This window comes from Etheostoma spectabile, chromosome 12 (assembly GCF_008692095.1).
Source record: "Etheostoma spectabile isolate EspeVRDwgs_2016 chromosome 12, UIUC_Espe_1.0, whole genome shotgun sequence".
NCBI classification, from domain to species: Eukaryota; Metazoa; Chordata; class Actinopteri; order Perciformes; family Percidae; genus Etheostoma; species Etheostoma spectabile.
The window spans coordinates 23,578,016-23,598,755 of NC_045744.1; the positions used below are offsets into that span (position 1 = coordinate 23,578,016).

At 41.1% G+C, this 20,740-nt stretch overlaps 2 protein-coding genes across 3 annotated transcripts in view; one reads left to right on the forward strand and one right to left on the reverse strand.

Annotated features, from left to right (window-relative positions):
- Positions 1 to 226: 226 nt before the first annotated feature.
- nol7 (nucleolar protein 7) lies at positions 227 to 4,851 on the forward strand. Of its 2 annotated transcripts, none has more exons than XM_032531108.1 (8): positions 227 to 471; positions 960 to 1,020; positions 1,436 to 1,491; positions 1,585 to 1,610; positions 1,739 to 1,820; positions 2,330 to 2,451; positions 3,969 to 4,046; positions 4,749 to 4,851. In XM_032531108.1, exons 1-8 carry the CDS (start codon positions 260 to 262, stop codon positions 4,820 to 4,822), a joined length of 711 nt encoding a protein of 236 aa, XP_032386999.1. In that variant the 5' UTR covers positions 227 to 259; the 3' UTR covers positions 4,823 to 4,851. The 2 variants fall into 2 exon arrangements, with proteins under 2 accessions (XP_032386999.1, XP_032386998.1); XM_032531107.1 differs by having other exon boundaries at positions 1,585 to 1,609; positions 1,735 to 1,820.
- Positions 4,852 to 6,665: 1,814 nt separating this feature from the next.
- The window catches only part of ranbp9 (RAN binding protein 9), a 36,665-nt gene continuing 22,590 nt past the window's right edge, over positions 6,666 to 20,740 (reverse strand). The window contains 10 exon segments of the mRNA XM_032531115.1: positions 6,666 to 10,927; positions 10,930 to 10,974; positions 10,977 to 11,015; positions 11,960 to 12,071; positions 13,070 to 13,221; positions 14,141 to 14,262; positions 16,322 to 16,475; positions 18,740 to 18,894; positions 19,631 to 19,739; positions 20,081 to 20,193. Coding sequence (XP_032387006.1) covers positions 10,887 to 10,927; positions 10,930 to 10,974; positions 10,977 to 11,015; positions 11,960 to 12,071; positions 13,070 to 13,221; positions 14,141 to 14,262; positions 16,322 to 16,475; positions 18,740 to 18,894; positions 19,631 to 19,739; positions 20,081 to 20,193 — 1,042 coding nt within the window. The 3' untranslated portion in view covers positions 6,666 to 10,886.

The window sequence follows — 20,740 nt, forward strand, 5'->3', positions numbered from 1 at the left end:
CACTTTTGACATTTTTCTCTTTTTTAATAATCATTTTTAATAATTTAATAATTTCTGAAATAGAAACTTTTTGGAAAGGGGTTAAATTTGACCGGAAGACAACAGGAGGGTTAAACTTTTGGGGTGTTAATTTAAAGTAAAGAATAAATAGATATGTTTTTGTTGTTGTTGTTGTGATTCTTCTCTCTGCCACTAGAGGGCTGACGTTCCTTACGTTCACGACTCACGTTATTTCAGCGTCACTGTATGACGCTGCGTGATGACGTGTACGCACTCGCTAGCAAACATGGCGAAGAAACAACGTGGGAAAAGCGCTCCGTCTTCAAAGACGGCGGATATGAAGAAACAGACTGAACATTTCAATTTAATACTCGAGTCCAGTGACGACGAGGCGCCCGAAGAGGTGACCTTTGAAGATTCAAAGGCTGAAGCTCTACGGAGCATGAAACAGGCGCTGGACACGGCCCGGAGGTAACGTTAGCTAGCCGCAAAGCCAAACCCCATCCAAAAAAGAGCTACTTTTTGGTGTTTCCATAGTAATAAGCATGATAAAATACACCGAAAGAGTTATATTGCACATATTCTGATTTCTTTTGGAGCCCTTTTTACTTCGGCGTGTATATTAAGCACCGAGCAGATCACTAAATGTTCAATTAGTTTCATAATTAAACAACGTTTCCAAAAATGCGTGGTTTCGAGACTGCAGAAAGGCTGATGGATGTTTGTAACGAGGCGCCGTTTTTGGATTACATTAATGCCGATATGAAGGGTGTCTCTCACAAAGTCAGAATTGGTATCATGTCAAAAAAAATGGAGGCCTCTTAGTTATCTAATGGAGGTTAATGTGGTCTGATCTATCCAGAAAAGCACGATGTCCGCTTTAACCGTTTAACCAGGATAACTATATATATATATATATATATATATATTATATATATATAACACTTCCATGTTTGCAGGGAAAAAGAGCAACTGAAAGAGAAGAGGAGGAAGAGACAGGAACTGTTCCAGGAGCAGAAGGTGTGTTAAAAGCCAATAGTAATTTTTTTAAATTAATTTAATTTACACTCCTTATTGATCCCCTATGGGGAAATTACAAGTTACACTCTGTTATTATTATTACACACAGGCCTGAAATACACAAACATGCTCAGGTCCGTTACATGCACTAATGGAGAGATGTCAGAGTGAGGGGGCTCTGAACAGGCGCCCTGAGTTTGGTGCCTTGCTCAAGGGCATGTTGCCCAGGAGGTGAACTGGCATCTCTCCAGCTACCAATCCACACTCCGTACTTTGGTCCGTACGGGGCCTTAAACCGGCAACCCTCCGGTTACTGCCACCCCCAAAGTACTAGCTTTAAATTAGCTCAACTAATTTGAATGATGCAGAAGTGAATATATAATAACATCTCTCTTCATTCGGCTGTTTGCCACAGAAAAGGAAACTCCTACCTGCCGACGTGTTGGAGGAAATCGACTCGGCTCCTTCAAAGTAAGAGCTGGTCTGACTGATGCCGCAGCGCTTTGGACATTTTTTTGCTCCTCCATCTGCTTAAAAAAACCTTTCAATTTGCTTTATTCACAGGATGCGGAAACAGTGTCAAGAAGAAGGTAAAGAAGCTCATTTCTGGCATCAGTTTTGAAACATGTTCACTTTTTTTAGTAGAGCAGCAGAAGAATAGAATAAGCTTCAGATCTTATATCTCCCACCCCCCCCAACCTGACCCCCCCCCCCGCAGAAGAGGAGCAGCAGGAGGCTGAAGAGGATGAGCAAAGAAAGAAGAAAAGGAAGAGGAGCGGCAAACTGGCACATGCCCGGAAGTATGTAAACTCCGCTTTCCCACACAGGCTACATCTACACGACTACGTTTTCGTATTTGAGCAGAGGTTTACTAATCTCTCTGTATTAACACATCTGACGTCACATCACATGACCGTTCACACACACACACACTGGGCATGTGCGCGCCGGTGTAAACAGGAAGCAGATTGTCTGACGTTACTCTGTGGGTGAAAATCATCGATGTAGGAGATGACTTACGTTGCATGATCCAAGGGAAATATCTAACTGCTGTTATTTTTGACTGATATTGCAATTGGATTCCCAATATCGGAGGGAATGATCATTTTTCTGTCACTCATTTTCATTGAGAAAAATGAAAATTGTGTGATTTTAGTCCAGATTTCGATAAAACATTGTGATTAATTGGGCAGTCCTAATGCAAAGTAGCGTGGATGTAGCCACAGTCTAACAGTCTTTCCTCAAGGTCCATTTTAAGAGCTTTAAATCCTCTTCTCCCAAAGTTTGAGAACTTGTTTCCTTGTGTCAGTCTGAAGGGGAACTACACGGTGCAGACGGGGAAGGAGCGCGGGGCGGCGTCCTTCCAGCAGCAAGCGGCCCAGGACTTCCTCCAGTCCAGGATGTACGGACCAGGAAGCTGCAGGAGCACGAGTAAGACGCCGGCAGCTCAAATATGAGCGTCTTATTAAAAGGTTTTAACATAAAAATAAATGTGCTTCTTCAGTAGGAGCGAAGGGGATGATTTGGTCTTTTAAAGGGAATTTAGTAACACAAGGGTAAAGAATTAGACCAACTACCGCTTACTGTCAGTCAAAGCTGCAAAGTGGTCTGATTTAATATGTATAGTCTTATTTAACCCTGGTGGTGTTTTTCTGGGTCAAAATTAAAACCTTTTGCTGCTTTTTCCTTTATGTTGTCATTTTTTTCTGCGCCTTTTGACGTTTTTTTTGCCCCCACATTTTTGGACATTTTTGTCTCTTTGTTCAATGGTCTTTTGACTGCTATAAAATTTAAAGAAAGCAGTGGGCTGATCATCTATTTTACCTGTTGTGTGGAACAATCCGTGTTATTTCTCTGAAATTTTGGTTGGAAGACACTTTTCTGATAACGATTTTTTTCAAAATGGGTCAAATTTGACCCGAGGACAACACAAGGATTGTGTATTTAATATCTATTATATATATATCTCTATATTATATATATCTCTATATATATATATCTCTCTATATATATCTCTAATATATCTCTTATATATATCTCTCTATATATTCTGCTATATATATCTTCTATTATATCTCTCTATATATCTCTATTAATCTCTCTATATATCTCTCTATATATCTATCTATATATCTCTTTATATCTCTCTATATTCTATCATATATCTATTATGATCTATTAATATATCTATATATCATCTCTATCTCTATCTCTATCTCTATATCTATACCTATCTCTATCTCTATTCCTACTCTCTATCTCTCTCTATCTCTCATTCTCATCTCTCTCATATCTCTATACTATCATCTATCTATCTATCTATTATCTATCATTATCTATCTATACTATCATCTATCTATCTAGTCTCTATATCTCTATCTATAATTCTCTATATCTCTCTATATCTCTCTATATCTCTCTATATTCTCTATATCTCCTATATCTCTCTAATCTCTCTATATCTCTCTATATCTTCTATACTCTCTATATCTCTCTATATCTATCTCTATCTATCTATCTCTATCTATCTCTATCTATCCTATCTCTATCTCTATCATCTCTATCTATCTCTATCTATCTCTATCATCTCTATCTAATCTCTACTCTATCTTATCATCAGTCTATCATCTATCTATCTATCTATCTCTATCTATTCTATCGATCTCTCTATCTCTGATCTCTTCTACTCTCTATCTATAATCATATATATCTATAATCATAACTATATCTATATATATCTATCCCTGCAAGCTACACTCTGTGGCAGAAGTCTGATCTGTCTCAATTTGAGCGTTGCTACAGTGACGTCCCGTCCCACTGAGGCGTCCCCTCCCCTGGGACGCCTGCTGCAGACGAGACGGCGACATGAACAGCTCTCCTGTCGTGACTTTCATTTGCATCCTGGCTGAAGCTTATTCACCGCTTTGTTTTTGTCGTCCTGCTTCCAGGCAACGAGCTGCTGTCGCTCCAGAACAAGACGGGGAGAAATAAAAGCGCAGCGGTGCAGTTTGTCAAGAAAGACTGGGGTAAGTTCAGTAGATTAAGCTTTAAAAAGATAAAGAAAAATAGGTTTTTAACCCTGAACACTAGGGGTGGGAATCACCAGAGGCCTCACAATACGATATCACTATGCAATATCATCACGATGCTTATGTTACGATACAATTGCGATTTTAAAGTTCAGTAGATTAAGCTTTTAAATATATATATAAATATATATATAGAAAAATGATTTAACACTGAACACTAGCGGTGGGAATCAGAGGATATCATCACTATGCAATATCATCATGATACTTATGTTACGATAATGCACTTTTAAACATATTTCAATATTCTTGCAGTTTTATTTTATTCCCAATTTCAAATGATGTCCTCAAAAGGAAACTTTGTCAACATCTGTTGCATCTAAAAAAAAAAAAAATATTAGTTCATATCACTTTAATTTTATTGCTGCAAAATGGGATTGTGAAGCAGACAAAATGCCCAACACATGTATAATAGTAGATTTATACTTGGCTCCTGTGTATCGATACTGTATTGCCACAGAAAATACTGTGATACTATGCTGTATAGATCCCCCCCCCCCCCCCCCCTCTACTGACCACTGAGTTGTGTCCCAATAACACAGATACTGGAATATCTAGTATGCAGACTGAATATTATGCTCAAAGACAAGTTGTTGGTCTGTCTCCACTCACCTCTGTCTCTTCTTCCTGATGCTCCAGCCTGCGACCAGAAGGCCAAAGCAGAGAAGCTGAAGAAGAGATGGGTCCACAAGCAGCAGATTCCGTCCTGCTGAGACCCGGTCGGACCGACTGCACGTCTCCATCGACACCTCGACCCGGGATAGCAGACCTCACGGTTCCTCCTGCACACTGGATTTAAACGGCTGTCTGTCACGGCCGAACCGCCAGCAACACGCAGGAAGACTGCACGGGGACGCGGTCTGGACATATTATGTTGACTCAATGTGGACACGCTCGCAGCGTGAATCACCAAGAATCAAGCAATAGACGGAGAGACGTGCAGGCGCAGCAGATCAGACACATTGAAGCCTTTTTTTTTTTTACTGCTTTACCAGCCATCAATGGGAGTCTCATAACATTTGGTTTTCTCATCAGAGCAGAATCAGACCTCTTTTTCTTTAAAATGACTGTATAAATAAAAGCTTGTTATTATATCTGTATCTCTAATAATATACTTACATAGTGAGTTTGAAAGCTATCCAGCAGACATGAGATGAATTGTCGTCAATCTACTTTTCCAGAGGTTCGTTAGAAATTTGCAGTTTTTTCGTACACTACAAAGCAAGGATCAGCTGTTCCTTGTCAGAAGATAGTCTGACAGTATAGTATTTGGTTTGGACTGTTGATTGGTCAAAACCAGCATTTTAAAGACATTACATTTGGCTCTGCTACATTAAAGACTTAAACATAAATAAGTTGCAGCACTGACTCAAAATCACGAGTACTGAGTAAATGGAAGAAAAACCAGCTCACAGTAATCACTAAAGAGACATTTTATAATCGCTTAAAGTTGAAATAGGATTAGCTAAGAGTTGAAATAGTTACCAACCCTATTTGACCTATTTCAAATGTTAGCTAAGAGTTGAAATGGCTAATCCTATTTTAACCTATTTCAAATGTTAGCTAAGAGTTGAACTAGTTAGCTAAAAGTAATGGCTTAAAAGTATCAATGATGATCAATGGCACTAGTCCCAGCAGCCTAAAAAAGGTTGTGGTGGTTTGATTGCTGAACAAACCAGCCTTACCCTTGACAATTCAATTTGATCAAGTAGTTAACAATATCTACTTTTACACAATGAATGTTATATATTTGGAACACATTGAATCGATTGAGGTGCGTGAACTCATCTGACGGCTGCAGGGGTTCCTCGGACCAAAAACCGCTGCATAAACGCACGTGTAGCACCGCTGGGTAACTTAACCCATAACCTAGTTATTAGTAGATTTATATTTTTGTATTAATCGGTTACTGCAAAGTAACTACAGTTGTCAGAGTAACAGTGCAGCAGAACGAACAATATTTCCCTCTGAGATGTAGTGGAGTATAAGTATAAAAATGGAGAAAAAAACTCAAGTAAATACTTCGTTACATTTCACCACTGGGCACATGATATCTAATCAAATAAATAATTGCTTCACAGAAATGCCGAATATGTGTTTTTGATTATCAATTATCAAGCAATTACTTTAGTCTGTCCACCAGAGAATACGGAAGTTTATTTTTTAACAATTATGCCACAGTTAGTGTGAATATGAGTTATGAATTTCTTTTTTTCACATTATAGACTAAGGGTTAGTTAGTCAGAAACTACATCAACAACTGGGCTTTAAGGTGGACCTTTCTTCCTGGTTTCATATGTGGGTTACAGTGTTTTTAAAGACACTTTGCAGGATTATCTTCGGACATGTCATTCAGGATCAAACTGAAGCGCCTCAGCAGGTTAAAGAGTCCATACGTGGACTCTTTAGAGTCCATACGTGTCTCTAAACGCAGGACAAAACTGTTTGGAGGCAGACTTCAGCTCCAGGCGTCATGCAGCATCCAGACACGTGTCATCATTTGTTACTTTTAATATAAATCTTTTCACCCTCACACAAATTGCACTCTCTCCCCCCCCCCCCAATGGATACACAGTCAGCAGTCGAGATCTTACTGGTTGACATCTTCCTTATACACGGTGAACTGGCTAAAAGAAGGAGAAACAAAAAGAATAAAATAAGAGACATCTAACGTGATCTTACCACCACTTTACTATGGCATGCATAGGTTTCAGACCTTACTCAGAAAGAGACAACAGACAGACACTTTGTCTAAGAAGTTCTTAAAAAAAAAAGGGATGCCGTGACTGCTTGCGATCGGAAAAATAAAATCAAAGAAACAAAACGACAAAAAAAAAAAAAAAAAACAGAAGTACAGAACAGGTCGGTTCCACCTAGAGGAAAAGATGGAGGTCGTGTCTAGCGAACGCCTCGTCACAGGCTTCAAAAACACAGCTGCAATGTCATCTTCCTAAAATATTTGGTTCTTTTTTTTGTAAATGTGGTAGCCACAGTGTTGACAATACTGAGTTAATTTCGTTTTATCCCCCCCCCCCCATCCAGTCAGTGTTTTAAAAAACACGGCCTCGAAAAACATCAAGACAAAAAGAGGAAGAGGAAGCTCACCTCTGAGCGATGTTGGGCGGTTGGAAAGGAGCAAATTAAGGGCCCGTCACACCTGAACGCTATTTCAACAGCAGCTTCTTTAGAAAATATTAACGTCAGACAGCGAAACTCTTCCAGGGAGCAACACCGAGTCAAGGTCGACCGAAGGTTAACGAGCTGGATCGGTCAAACCCAAAACAAAACAAGCAACACATTTCATTTCTGCTAACCCAACAGTTAAAGATGCGGTAGGTAAAGACTTAGAAAACTGTCATATTTGCTGAAACTGACCCCGTATTCTAGTAGAACTACATGAAGCAGGTAATTAAAAGAAACCTTCCACCTACAGCCTGTGGTGCGATTTGCAAAAGGTCCCATGACCACGTGCTCTTTATATAGACCTTAGTGGTCCCCTAGTACTGTATGAGGTATCTTATGACCTCACAAGGGGCAAGATTCCAGATCAGTCCACCTGAGCTTTCATTTTCTCCAAAGGCAGAGCAGGATACCCAGGGCTCGGTTTACACCTATCACCATTTCTAGCCCCTGGGGGGGACCATAGGCAGGCTGGGGGGGAATTCACATTAATGTTAAAAAAACCTCATAAAAGTGACATTTTTCATGCCATGGGACCTTGAAGCAAACTGAAATTAGTTTTTTGCAAATAAATTACTTCATACATCCTAGGTGTTTGCCTTGTTAAGAAGAAGTTTTTAAAGTTTTTACTTATTTTTCTTCAACAATGTGTGTGAATTAGTGAATTTTTGGAACCAATCGTTGACGTTGGGACTAGTAAATCGGTTTTATACGACATCTGTGTGAGCTGGCCCTTATATATTTTATATCATTGCTTCAATTCCAACAGTAACAGGCAGTTAAACAGCCGGGGTGGGGGGGGGGGGCACTTCAATAGCCGTTTCCTTGTCCAGTGGTTCCCATACTGGGAACAGAGACACGCTGAGGTCCCGTAAGGACCGGCCTGGAGTTATTTTCACTTTGTAAACTGTACATTTCTTCATGAAAATGAACGGGTGATGTTGTAAAGTTTGGTAACCACTGGCTCGGTTCCATCTGTGATCTGAACGCTGCGTTACTCTGGACATTAGTCACTCCTGCCGTAACACAGGAAGCGCTGAGAACAAGGACTACTCCATGGTGTGGAGTTTATGACACTCTGGTCATGTAACATTTTCCACTTAGATCCATCATAAAGAGGGACAGCAAGTCTCGAAAAGTAACTAGCGGGAATCAGCGCTAATTGTTAGCAAGCTAGCTAGTTTCCACTTTTCGATTGGAATACAAAGACTTGGAAAAAAAAGGAAGAAAAATGAACTTATTTCACTTTAAACCTTGAAGCTACATGGCTGTGATAGCTCGCAGTCAGTAGCGCACCACAGAAGTTGACAGCGCGTCGCCTAGCAACGCCGGCTCTCAGTTGTCAATCAAAAACGGAAACGTCCACTCAAAGGCTGCTTAAAGCTTAGACACCGTTTCTAGAATATGTCCAAGAATGCTTGAAGAAAAAAAAAAAAATATTTATGCAAACATGTCTGCAGCTTTGTTATCTTTCCTTACACGAAAAGCGTCAAGAACTGAAATTTCAGTTTTACTTCATCTTATTTAGAAGCTGGCCTTATAGCAGCTACGTTTGGCTGTTGCTTGTGTTTCTGGTCCGAGTTTGAGTCTGAAAATCTGTTCTGTGTTGCACTGTAATTGAGGCCTCCTGGGGGGGGGGGGCTGCTTGGTTAGTTAGGACCATTCTTAAACAGAGGAGGCGGAGGAAAGGGACATTTTGGCTCCTGAGTTCTTTGCGGGTTAAGGATTAGCATAGACATCGATACGAAAATAAAGATTAACAGTGTTTGCATCAAACTTGCTGTGCAGCTGGGGGTTTGGGGTTTGTGGGTTGGGGGGGGGGGGGTCACACAAGTAAAAATAGGGCCAGAGATCATCGCAGGGTTCCTACACAGGGTCTCCATTTTAGAAACTCCTGACTTTGTCCAGAAGTGGCTGAAGACTCGTTCGCATTAATTTGCAAAATTAAGCTAGGCTGTAGTAAAGATTACGTCACTGTAAGTACCACAATATGTGCAATTAAAAAAAAACAAAAACAACAAAACAAAAACCTCAGTTTTAGGACTTCAGAGCAGTTGTGTTTTTCCAAATCTTACAGACGTGGAACGGGTCAAATGTAATTAAATGTAATCGGCTTCCCACCTGCGTAGGAACCCCGGAGTCAACGGAACTGGGGACATTAAAACCTGGTGCACACTCGGAACCACCGGCATGCTGCAGGAGTCACTGGTGTCGGTACAAAGCATTAAAGGATTGTTGTTGTTGTCGTTTTTTTCAATGATTTCCTTTCATTTGATAACTAAATATTTCACTCTATCGATATAGTTCCATTTTTGTTAAATTCATATATAAACGTTAACATGTACACACGCTCGTCACTGGTAATCCGTGGAATCGGGACCTTTATTATAGTAAGTGGAACTCGCTCTTGCTGGCGCTCAACAAATATACTGTGAATGCAAGTAACAATAATTAATATGATGATGATAATAATAATAATAATAAGAATAATAATAATAATAATAATAATAATAATAATAAGTGGCGGCGTCTGCACCGTGCCTTGTAAACCTGGAAAACTAAAAACAAAAGCCAGGTAATGACCTCTCTCCAGTCCCTCCACTTGGCCCGTGAAAAAAACTAAACAAAACTGTTAATGGGGGGGACGGTGGGGGGGTGGAGTTGAGTCGAGACTGTAGTTTCTCTCTGGCTTCTTCCTCCAAAAGTCCAGAGTCCACATGCGTCACACAAATCTCGCCAATGTCCTGAAGTGAGTGGAGGGTGGAGGAGGGAGGTCGGCGTAGGGGGTAGGTGGGGTGGGGGGGGGGGGGGGGGGGTGTTGGGGTAGGCTCTCTAACGGGAGCACAGCGTTGGCCGGAGTTCGGACTTTTCCAAATCCTGGTTTCAGCATCAGCCTGCCTCCGCGTTTGCGTCTGTTATGAGTGTGCATGCGCACATCTTGCCTGACGAGCCAGGTTTACAGGGTGGTCGGCGATGGCGGTCACTCGTCTTTTTTATCTTCTTCTTCTTATTATTTTTTCCATTTCTAATGGAGCCACGGTTGTTGTTGTTGTTTTTTTGTCAGTCTGTCCGCCCTGGTTTGATGCCCCCAGACATACGGGGGCCTGGTATCTGCGGCGAGTCCACACGAGTTGGAGTATTTTCAAGTCAGCTACTCTTGGTTGGCGCCCGCCCCGCGGTCCTGCCTCGGACGGCTGGAGGCGACGGCAACCAAGGTGGAGGCGTATTTTCATATTTACGATGGAAAGGGAGGTGGTGTGTGTGTGGTGTGTGTGTGTGTGTGTGTGTGGTGTGTGTGTGTGTGTGTGTGTGTTTTAAATGTATGTTGTGTGCGTTAGCAGTCGAAAGAGCTGTCCAGAGAGGACTCCCGCTCCCCGGTGGTCGTCAAGCCGATCAGCAAAAGCAGAACAAGAAGCAAGTGAGGTGGTTAACTACCGCTTGATGAGTCTCCTCAGCTAATAGGACTACACTGATGGAGGAGGTGGAAGAAGCCATTTGGACAGGCCCTCAGAGTGGTGTGTGTGTGTGTGTGTGTGTGTGTGTGTGTGTGTGTGTGTGGTGTGTTGTGTGTGTGGTGTGTGTGGTGTGTACATAGGGCTAGTGCAGGTAATCGTCCACAGAGGCGAAGGCGCAGGAGCGCTGCCTGTTCGTGCCATGATGGAGAGGCACTGGGCGGCCTGACCACGGCCTGGGCCAGGGGGGGCTGCTTGGGCAGGTTGTGAGTCTCTGGAGGGAAAAAGGAAACGAGAGGGGGGGGGGCGGGGAGGGGGACGGGGACGGGGGGGGACAACAATGTCAGGACTGCAGGAGTGATGAGGTGTCCATGCAGAACTCACCATAGTTTGATTGACTTAATTGGCTACAGCTTACATCAAGAAGGCAATTTCACTGGGATGAGTTCACTCAAAAATGTAAAAAGAAGGATAATTTACACATTTCTTCCTAAAGGTTTCTGCACCAGTCAAAAGTTTAGAAGCTTTCCCAAACAGGTGAAAAAGTAAACATGTCCAAACTTTTGACTGGTACTGTAGATCTTCAAATCAACTCAGACATACCATTACATTTATTTATTTATTTTTTTTTTTAAGTTAGATGCAGATCATTTTAATATAAAGCTCCTTCAGATGGGACTAATCTTCTGAGATCTGTCCCATAATACCACTGGTTCAGGACATTTTCTCATGTTAAAAACCACCAGTTTATGCTTTTAACTTACAGGGTTTATTTACGGTCTTTTGTTTAATTGTGCTATAGAAAAAAACTGCTTAAATTTGCTCTTTATTCTGATGTAATTGAGCCATTATCCTGGTTATTGTATCTAATTATCTTGTGTAACAGCTGGGGGTGTGTGGGTGAGAGAGGTCGAGCAAGCTGTCTGTACTTGTGTATTTGAAGGTGTGTGTGTGGTGTGTGTGTGTGTGTGTGTGTGTGTGTGGTGTGTGTGTGTGTTACGTAACACTGTTCTGTTTGTATGGGTTGTATAATTTCATATTTTGTGTTTATAGGACCGGGTTGTATAATTTCATATTTGTGTTATAGGACTCCCTCAAAAATTAGATGCTACATCTCTTGCGTATTCAAACTAAAAGGTGACGGAGCTACCGTCTACGTGTCTTATGGGCTCGTATTTAAACACATGTTAATACAGACGGCGTGGACAGCCGACCTACCTAATATTGCACTGTTGAGAGTGGAGCAGACGGGCTCTCTCTGGATGGCATCCAGCTGGTAGCCGACTGGGCTGCTCCAGGGGTCCGAGTAGGCCAGCAGGCTGAACGCATCCTGCAGCCGAGACACCAACAACAACACATCAGAGCACAGCGCTTCACTTTCTCTTCTACACCTAGACTACGAGACCACGTGGACTGTTGTGACACCACTACGGGTCTATCAGTTCTGTAAATTCCTTTAGTCTCCGTCATCATAGGTTGTAATAAAAACTTTGTAATACCTTGCTACCGTTACTATATTTATATTCTGTGCTTTGTGACTGATTTTGCTGCTGTAACGCCGTAATGTCCCATTTTTCTTGGGATCCATATCTATCTATCTATCTATCTATCTATCTATCTATCTATCTATCTATCTATCTATCTATCTATCTATCTATCTATCTATCTATCTATCTATCGTACTTAAGTAGATGTTTCACGTGTTTGTACTTTACTTATTTACATTCCCAGAAACCCTTACTTTTACTCCACTACCACTTCCCCGGAGCATCTTAGTTACTCGTTACTACAAAATAAAATCAAAGAAATTTGTTACAATGAAAAAAAAAAAAAAAAAAAAAAACAACACAGGTTAGGCAAATCATTTGCTCCTGAATTGCCAAGATACTGCACCCTCCATTCCAGTTGGTGACGTAATGCCTATTTTTGGCCAAGCAACAACAAAAAAACTAAAGAAGAAGAGGAGGAGGAAGCATAATGACTGATAGTGTCATGGAGGCACCTGGTGCAGGCTCTGCCGCCAACAACATAGATGACGACTGCCTGACGACAGTGGTGATGAAGATTACATTACTCACCTTTTGCCATTAAGTTCATACGTTTTTTTTCATACTTAAGTACATTTAATATCTGAAAATTGCTTTTGATACTTCAGTAGAGTACATACTAGATACTATAAGACTTTTACTTTAAGTCATATTCTAAAAATGAGACTTTAACTTCTTCCAAAGCCACTGTCTGGTAAGATACTTGTACTTTTCCTCAAGTGTTGCTTTAAACTACTTTATACACGACTGCTTCCGTGACCATTGCTAACGAAAACGTTACCTTGAGCATCTTCTTGTTGGCGGAGTTCTTGCCGCACTCGCGGCGGAGGTGTTCGCTCATGCTCTGGAGCTCCCTGCCGAAGTGGATCATTCTCTCGATGGCCGCCTGGCTGCCGCCGCACAGCTGCCGCTTGGACTGAGCGGACTCCACCTCTGCAGAGCCACGGCCCGTTGGCCGTGCAAAATGGAGCATGTGTTAATGTAGTGATGGTACATTCACAGCACAGGTATTTCACACGAGTGTTTACCCAGCAATTTTCATAAAAGGGAGGGGGGGGGGGGGCTGAATAAGCCTGCAATCCTTGATTAGCACAATGTGTTTTTATACAAATAAATAAAAAGGACACGTCATTCAAAAGGAATGATACTGTCTTCAGAGAAAAGGCAGGACAGAAAACTCATGCGTGGATCATCACAGAATTCTAGATGCACAGTGGCTTGAGAAATCACATACCCTTCACTATACCTAGAGATCGGCATGGTGTCATTTCAGTTAGCTTAACAGATGGTTTGATGTGCATTGAAAGAAGATTTTATTGAAAGTCCCCCATTCCTATCTCTATGAAGGGTATGTGATAATGTGGGCTTCAAAACGCCAAGGGAACTTTATCAGGATGCATAGTCTCCTGATCCATGAAATAACTGGCCTTTAATAATAAAAATCTGCCTCTATGGGAATTTAACATAGGGGTGTGTATATTTTATGCCCTATGTACGTATTTTTAAGAAGAACATTTATTTATTTACAATACATTGATTCACAGAGAAAATTGGTGTCCTTAAATGGCTGGATTTTTCTAAATTTTTTGAATTAAGATCAATTTCCAAAAGATGTTTTATTCTTCTTCTTTTTAAAATCAACTTCAGCATGGGGTGGGTAAACTTTCTCAAGCCATTGTAACTCCTGCCAAAGAAGCTGCTAGAATACACAGCCTTATCAACCAGGGCATACATCAACTTCAAAGGCAACCAGCGGTCTGTCGCCATGCTGATAAATTGAGGGACACACACACGGACATACACGGACACACACACGGACACACACACGGACACACACACACACCTAACTCACCCATGTCTGCGTCACAGTCTTCGGGCTCGGGGGCGTGTTTGGAGCTGCCGTTGAGGAAACCATTGGAGGAGGACTCCGTCACTCCGTTGGTGAAGTGGTCGACCTCCATGTCCACGTCGCTGCTGAGGCAGGACACGAGGAGATAGTAAGATGATGCAAATTTCCTGGACAAGATATCTTATTAACTGACCTTGCAGCGAAATGATGCATCACGGTCTCAGATGTTGGTTTGAGACTATTAAAGTGTGATAACGTCACAGTTTCACAATGTTATTATTATTATTATTATTATATTATTATTATTATATTCAGATTTAATGACCATTAAAGGAATGATAACCAAAGGTTTTTTGGTTGAACACACACCATTTAACCCTTGTTGTCCTCCCGAATCAAAAATATTGATATTTTTGCCCCTTTTTAAGACTTTTTTTTAGTTTTCAGTAACCCCACCTTACTAACACTAGTACAATACTTTTTGGAATTCGTGGTCAATAACCCTCATTTATATAGAATTATACATAATATTTAAGTTAATAAAGCAGAAAAAATTATGAATGATTTGACTAATAGATAAGATCAGAGGAACGTACAGATGAGTTTCGTCAGGAATGAAAATGATCAACTGTATTTGTAAAGAGCTTTGTTTATCATCCAATCCATTTTTGTGGTGATTTGGTTAAAAAGAAACCCATATTTCAAATACAGACATTTTTTTAAAGGGGTCAAATTTGACCCAAGGAGGGTTAAACATGAAACAACTTTTCTTTTTAAAATAGATGTGTAGAAACTCTCCCTTTGAAAAAAAAAATAAATATATATATAATTATATAATATATATATTAATATATAATATATATATATATATATAAGATATATATTTAATATATATTTTTTTTTTTAAACCAAAAATGAGCAAATGTCCAGGCCTATGATGCATACACAAGTTCCTTGGCCTGCGTGATACATAATTATCTGAGCAAGAAGTTAACAGCGTTGTGTAGAAGTAGTTTAAGCTCAGCAGCGTGCTCTGTTGCACCTTTAACCACACCCAACAGTAGGGTTGGGTACCGAAACGCGTTGCCAATAGATCCTCAACCCCACCCAACAGTGATGACACACCGACACACACTGCAGTACACTCCTACATCACTGCAGTACACTCCTACATCACTGCAGTACACTCCTACATCACTGCAGTACACTCCTACATCACTGCGGTAAGGTGGAGATGTTCAACCACTGGAGGCGACTGCTTTATAAGTCGCTCTTTAAGCTTATACTTTGTTAAAGTAAATGTATGCTTTTAATTACAGTGAAGTGTGCAGAGTATAAGTTTCATTTTAGGAGTAGGCTGGCTCCGTGATCGGCTGCAAACAGGACACTTTTGAAGCTGTGGTGGAGAGGAGGTCACTGAACAAACTGTTATCTATCATGGATAACCCTGACCACCCACTCCACCCCACACTGGTCCATCAGAGGAGCAGCTCCACCCTCTCCACCCCACACTGGTCCAACAGAGGAGCAGCTCCACCCTCTCCACCCCCCACTGGTCCAACAGAGGAGCAGCTTCTCTAGAGGCTCTGACAGCTTCGATGCCGCACGGACCGCTACAGAAAATCATTCATTCCACAAGCAATAACACTCTTTAACACGTCATCTCTGGGTGGTAGATGAGACTTTTGGACACCACACTACTGCACTAATGCAACCTGGACATTTGGTTTATTTACATTTAAGCATATTATTTAAGCATTTGCACATTTTTGTTCCCCCATCCGGTACATATTCAAATATTTGTTATTTTTACTTTATTCGTATTATTATTTCATGTATATTGTATGTATGTATATTTTCCCTAGTATTTCATTTATATTTTGTGCTTTGTGACTGATTTTGCTGCTGTAACACAGGAATTTCCCATTTTTCTAGGGATCAATAAACATCTATCTATCTATCTATCTATCTATCTATCTATCTATCTATCTATCTATCTATCTATATACAGAAATTTATTAAAGTAACAGGGAACTTTTATTCTGGTTGAGTAATTTTTTTCAGCTATTGAAGTTGGGAGTTCCTACGAGGAGTGCCACTTGCAGCCAGTTTTTGAAGCATAAATTAAGCTTTATGAGCAGATTAAATTAAATGCTCGTGTGTCAGCGTGGTTTTGCTCAGTACCTGGTTATGGGCTGTTGGCTGCGGCTCCCGTTGAGACTGACGTCAGACGCTGGTGGGGTGGACCCAGAGCCGGGGGGGCAGGGCTTGTGACTGTGGGGGGAGGAGCTGTGGTTCTTATTGGTCGTTACGCCATTACAGCAGTTGCTGTCGGCCCCTAAAATCGAGAAAGTGAAAGATGGACACGTTTTCTACTATTAACACTTTCCCTAATATAAAGAAGGCTCTGCCACCACTGAAGAGCACCCACAAACACACAAACTGCTTCCTACTTAACCCTTGTGTTGTCTTCCCGTTAACCATGAACTTGTCCTTACCGGTCAAAATTGAAAATTAAATTTTGTTGTTGTTGTGCTTTTCTAATGTTTTTGTCGCTTTTTCAGATTTATTTGTCACTTTTTCCATGCTTTTAAAAACAAACAAACCCTGAGGTGGTTTAATAATTGATTTTACACTTATTCTTAGAATTCATGGTCAACAAACCTCATTTATATCAAACCTTTTAGTTAAAAAGGCAGAAATTATGAATTATTTTGACTAATAGATCAGAGGATGTTGAGTGGATCACACAAGGGTATATGTCAAAGGGTACTGTTTTGAAACCATTAAAAAAAAAGAATTCAAATGCTATAAGATTAAATAAAAACACCCCCAAAATTAAATGAAAGTAATTATTAATTTTACCTGAAGAATGTTGTATGGAATCATCCATGTTATTTTTGGACAATTTGGTTGAAAGAAATCTTAATTTCTGATATAAAACACTTTAAAGACGGGTCAATTTGACCCGTGGACAACACAAGGGTTAAAAAGGTGCAGCAGAGCCAGAATAGAGCTCAACAGTCCCGCCTACAGCGGGTTCCCAAAGTTAAAATTCAATGAAATTTCTCCATTGACAATGGGAGTATAAATCATAACAGTCGGTGGTAGACTTAAAACCAGCTACAACATGATTAGGTGATTGTATATGCTCATTTAGATGCCAAAAGTTAAAAGGAGCACCAGCCTTGTTTTGAGATAAGTGTCTTTTATGTCTCGAATAAGTACTTCATTACCCACAATCCTGAACAATCCCACAGTGATGCCTCTGATTGGTGGAACTCATGCTGGTGAGGAGGGGGAGCTGTTGGTACCTGATCTGTGCTCGTGCGCAAGATGATAATCTTGTTTCATGAGGATTTAAAGACGCTGCACAAATCACCATCTCTTCCCCCGCTTCTGCCGTTGGCCTCGGCCGGGAAGCTAACGTTAGTTTAGCTAACAGCTACTTCTGCTAAGAGCTTAGAGCTTGATTCAGTCTAAACTGATGTTAACTCGAACTAAACACTGTTTTTTTTTAAGGGTCTTTTAAATTTATTACATGCAGTCTCAATCTCAGTCTTCTGATTCTGATTCTAATTCTCAGCTAGCGGTTAGCCAAATTAGCTGTTAGCTGAACAAACCTTAGCTTCCATTATTCAATGGTGCGTGGTGGTTTATGGGATGAGTAGTTCCTTCGCTCGATAATGGCAATATGTACGGTCCTGTATCTTTGACTTTTTGGGGGATTTTCCAATGAGGGTCCCTACATGTTGATCCGAGCATTGAGAACTTTGTAAGTGTACAGACAGTTTATTAAAAAGATAGATTATAAAGACAGGAGCGTCCATGTTTGCAAGCGGCCGCCATCTTGGAAAACAGGCATGACCAGTCAAACCACGAATGCAGTGTTTGAGCCACGTAACGGGTTCCTGGTTTCACAGCGTTTGTGTTTTTGGAATTTTTCTTTGAGTTAAGGCTTAAAAAAGGGATAATAAGGAAGATCTCAGTCTGTGTAAATATGTCGAAGCGGGCTGTGATCAGAACTTTGATGTATAATACTAACTAGAGACAGGATCCTAAAATGGTGCCTATTTAGTTCTATGGCATTAATCGTCTGGTGTCTACACCAAAAAGACTTTTTAAGCTTCTTGGTTCATTTTCGTGATATGCCGCCCACTGAATATGCGCAGCAGCGTTTCTCCTGCGGCCCCACACGCGACTTCCCACCCTGCCTATAGACTTTACATTGTGGCGATATTACAGGTTTATTAAGCGCTTTTCTTGGCTCTAGGGAAGTTTTTTCAAATATAAAAAGTCAACGGATTCAAATTATTCAACAGAAAGAGTAATAACAACCTCGTCTGTCCGGGCATGGCTTTTACAGACATTTCTTTTTACAAAGGAGGGATATGAAAAATCTTTTTCTGATTTCTTGCAGCAAAATAAGCTGCAAGGCTGAGCACACGTATTGGGGGCCTGGGTCACACCAAGCACATTTAGCTAAACAGACACTGGGCTCTACAAAAGGTAATTGCCGTCACTGGGTGTAAAACGGTTAAAGTATTTATAAATCGGCTGTAACCTCCAGTTGGGAATGCATCGAGCGCTGCTGGACTGTACCTGGGAGGTAGGGCTGGGAGCTGCTGGCTTTGTGGCTCGGGCTGCTGAAGGTCCGGGGGGAACCGGTGTAACTGTCCTGAGACTTTGGGCTGCGACCTCCCAGACACCTCACCTCACTGTCTGTCCCGTTCACCATCTCTATGAACTGTCTCACCCTGAGGACACATGGGGAGGGAGGGAGGGGGAGGGAGGGAGGGAAGAGCAAGAAGGGGATGAAAAGAGGGAAGAGATGCAGACAAAATAAGGCAAAGGTTATATAAGGATGGGGGAAAGGATGTAGAAAATCCAATAAAATAAATTGTAATTATAGTATAAAGACATGTAGTAGAATAAGTTAGAGAAAGAAAAAATTAACAAACAATGCCCTTTTCTTTAAAGCTTTAGTGCGTAACTTTTTGATATTATTGAACGTCGTTACATTCAAGCCGTGTGCCAAATGAGTTGCTACAAAACTGATTAAAACATTCAGCTCCACACAACTCTCTGGATCTCTTAGTATGACTAGGTTCAGAATATTGTGGCGTCCGGTGATTTTTGCGTGTAGACACTTGAGTGAAGATAATGACCTCTTCTGATGAGTCTAAAATGTTTTTTTTTTCCTCAGTGTCCTCCTTGGCTACTAGTAACTGTGGGGAGGAGGGGGGAGGGCGGCGTGCCGACAGTTTTAGCGTCATTAAATACAATTCCTCATAGGGGGACCAGAAACTATGCACTACAGCTTTAAGTATAATTTTTCATTTGCATAATTATCAGCTTTAAAGATTCAAGGACAATTAGCGTGCAGCAGCAGGATTTGCTTAAAATACCGTCTTTACTTTGGTACTTTTAAGTAATAGGAGGCTCCCAATCGGAAAATATCATCAATACCAATCAAATGTAAAAATGTCTTACTTGAGCATGAAGAGAAGGTCTGGGTTCCTCTCCAGGAGGTTGGGGTAGAGCTGCTGGGTGGTCTCGATGGCCTCGCCCATTCTACCCGACAACACCAGCTTCTGGATCTCTGCAAACCAACAGGGAACAGGTTTACACGAGGCCACACTCCTACCGTGTGTTCCCATGGTGATGTTGTCTTAGTGCTGTCCTGGCACCGAAATAAGTTCGAGATTTTGAGTAATATTTCCATAGAGGTAAACACTTTTACTCACCAATATAATAAAAAAAAAAACCACACAAAAATAGAATATCAACCCATTTCATGTTTGCATTCCTAATGAAATTAAACATTAAGCTTCTTAGGAGATTAGTCGCACCTCATAACAAAGTAAGATTTGCTCAGTTGGTGCATTTGTAACCCTGGAGCCAGCGTTATTCAGGACCGTGCAAACACAGACGGGCTCTTACTCTGTCGGTTTTTGATGGAGGCCAGCTCCTCGTGCACGGCCTGGTCTGTGGATTTGGCGAAGGCTTCGGCCGTGGCACAGTAGCTGTGGTGCACCAGGTAGGACGCCACCATCCTGACGAGACAAGAGAAACCAAAAACCGCCAGTGGTTAGAAGCAGCAGCAGCTGGAGAAATCATACAGACCTCTTTATCTCATCACACACACACACCCCTGATGAGTCAAAAACAGGACTGTCGTCTGTCATTTACTTATAAACAAGAACATGGTTAATAATGTATCTGCTTTTCTTGAAAGCGAGGTCTTTGGGTCAACAATGAGCGGTCAAGACTTTCAGATGGGGACAAAAACTAGCATTCTATCAGACTATCTAAACCATTTCATTCAGAGATAAAACCCAAAATGAGGACACCTGAAATGTCACCAATAATCCACTCATTGTACAGGTGCACACAACTAGGTCAGAGTTGAACCAGGAAGTTGGTTTGTAAACCGTTTTACAATGGGCAGTTTGGGTAATAATTGCACAGGACGCTTTTGTTTTAATGTCCGTGGCTGGTTTCCAATCTCTGTCGCCTGACTGCTCTTCATTGTTCCCAAATCCTGAGCAACTAACTTTGCAAGTACAACATCATTACGACGACAAAAACAAAAATAAGACC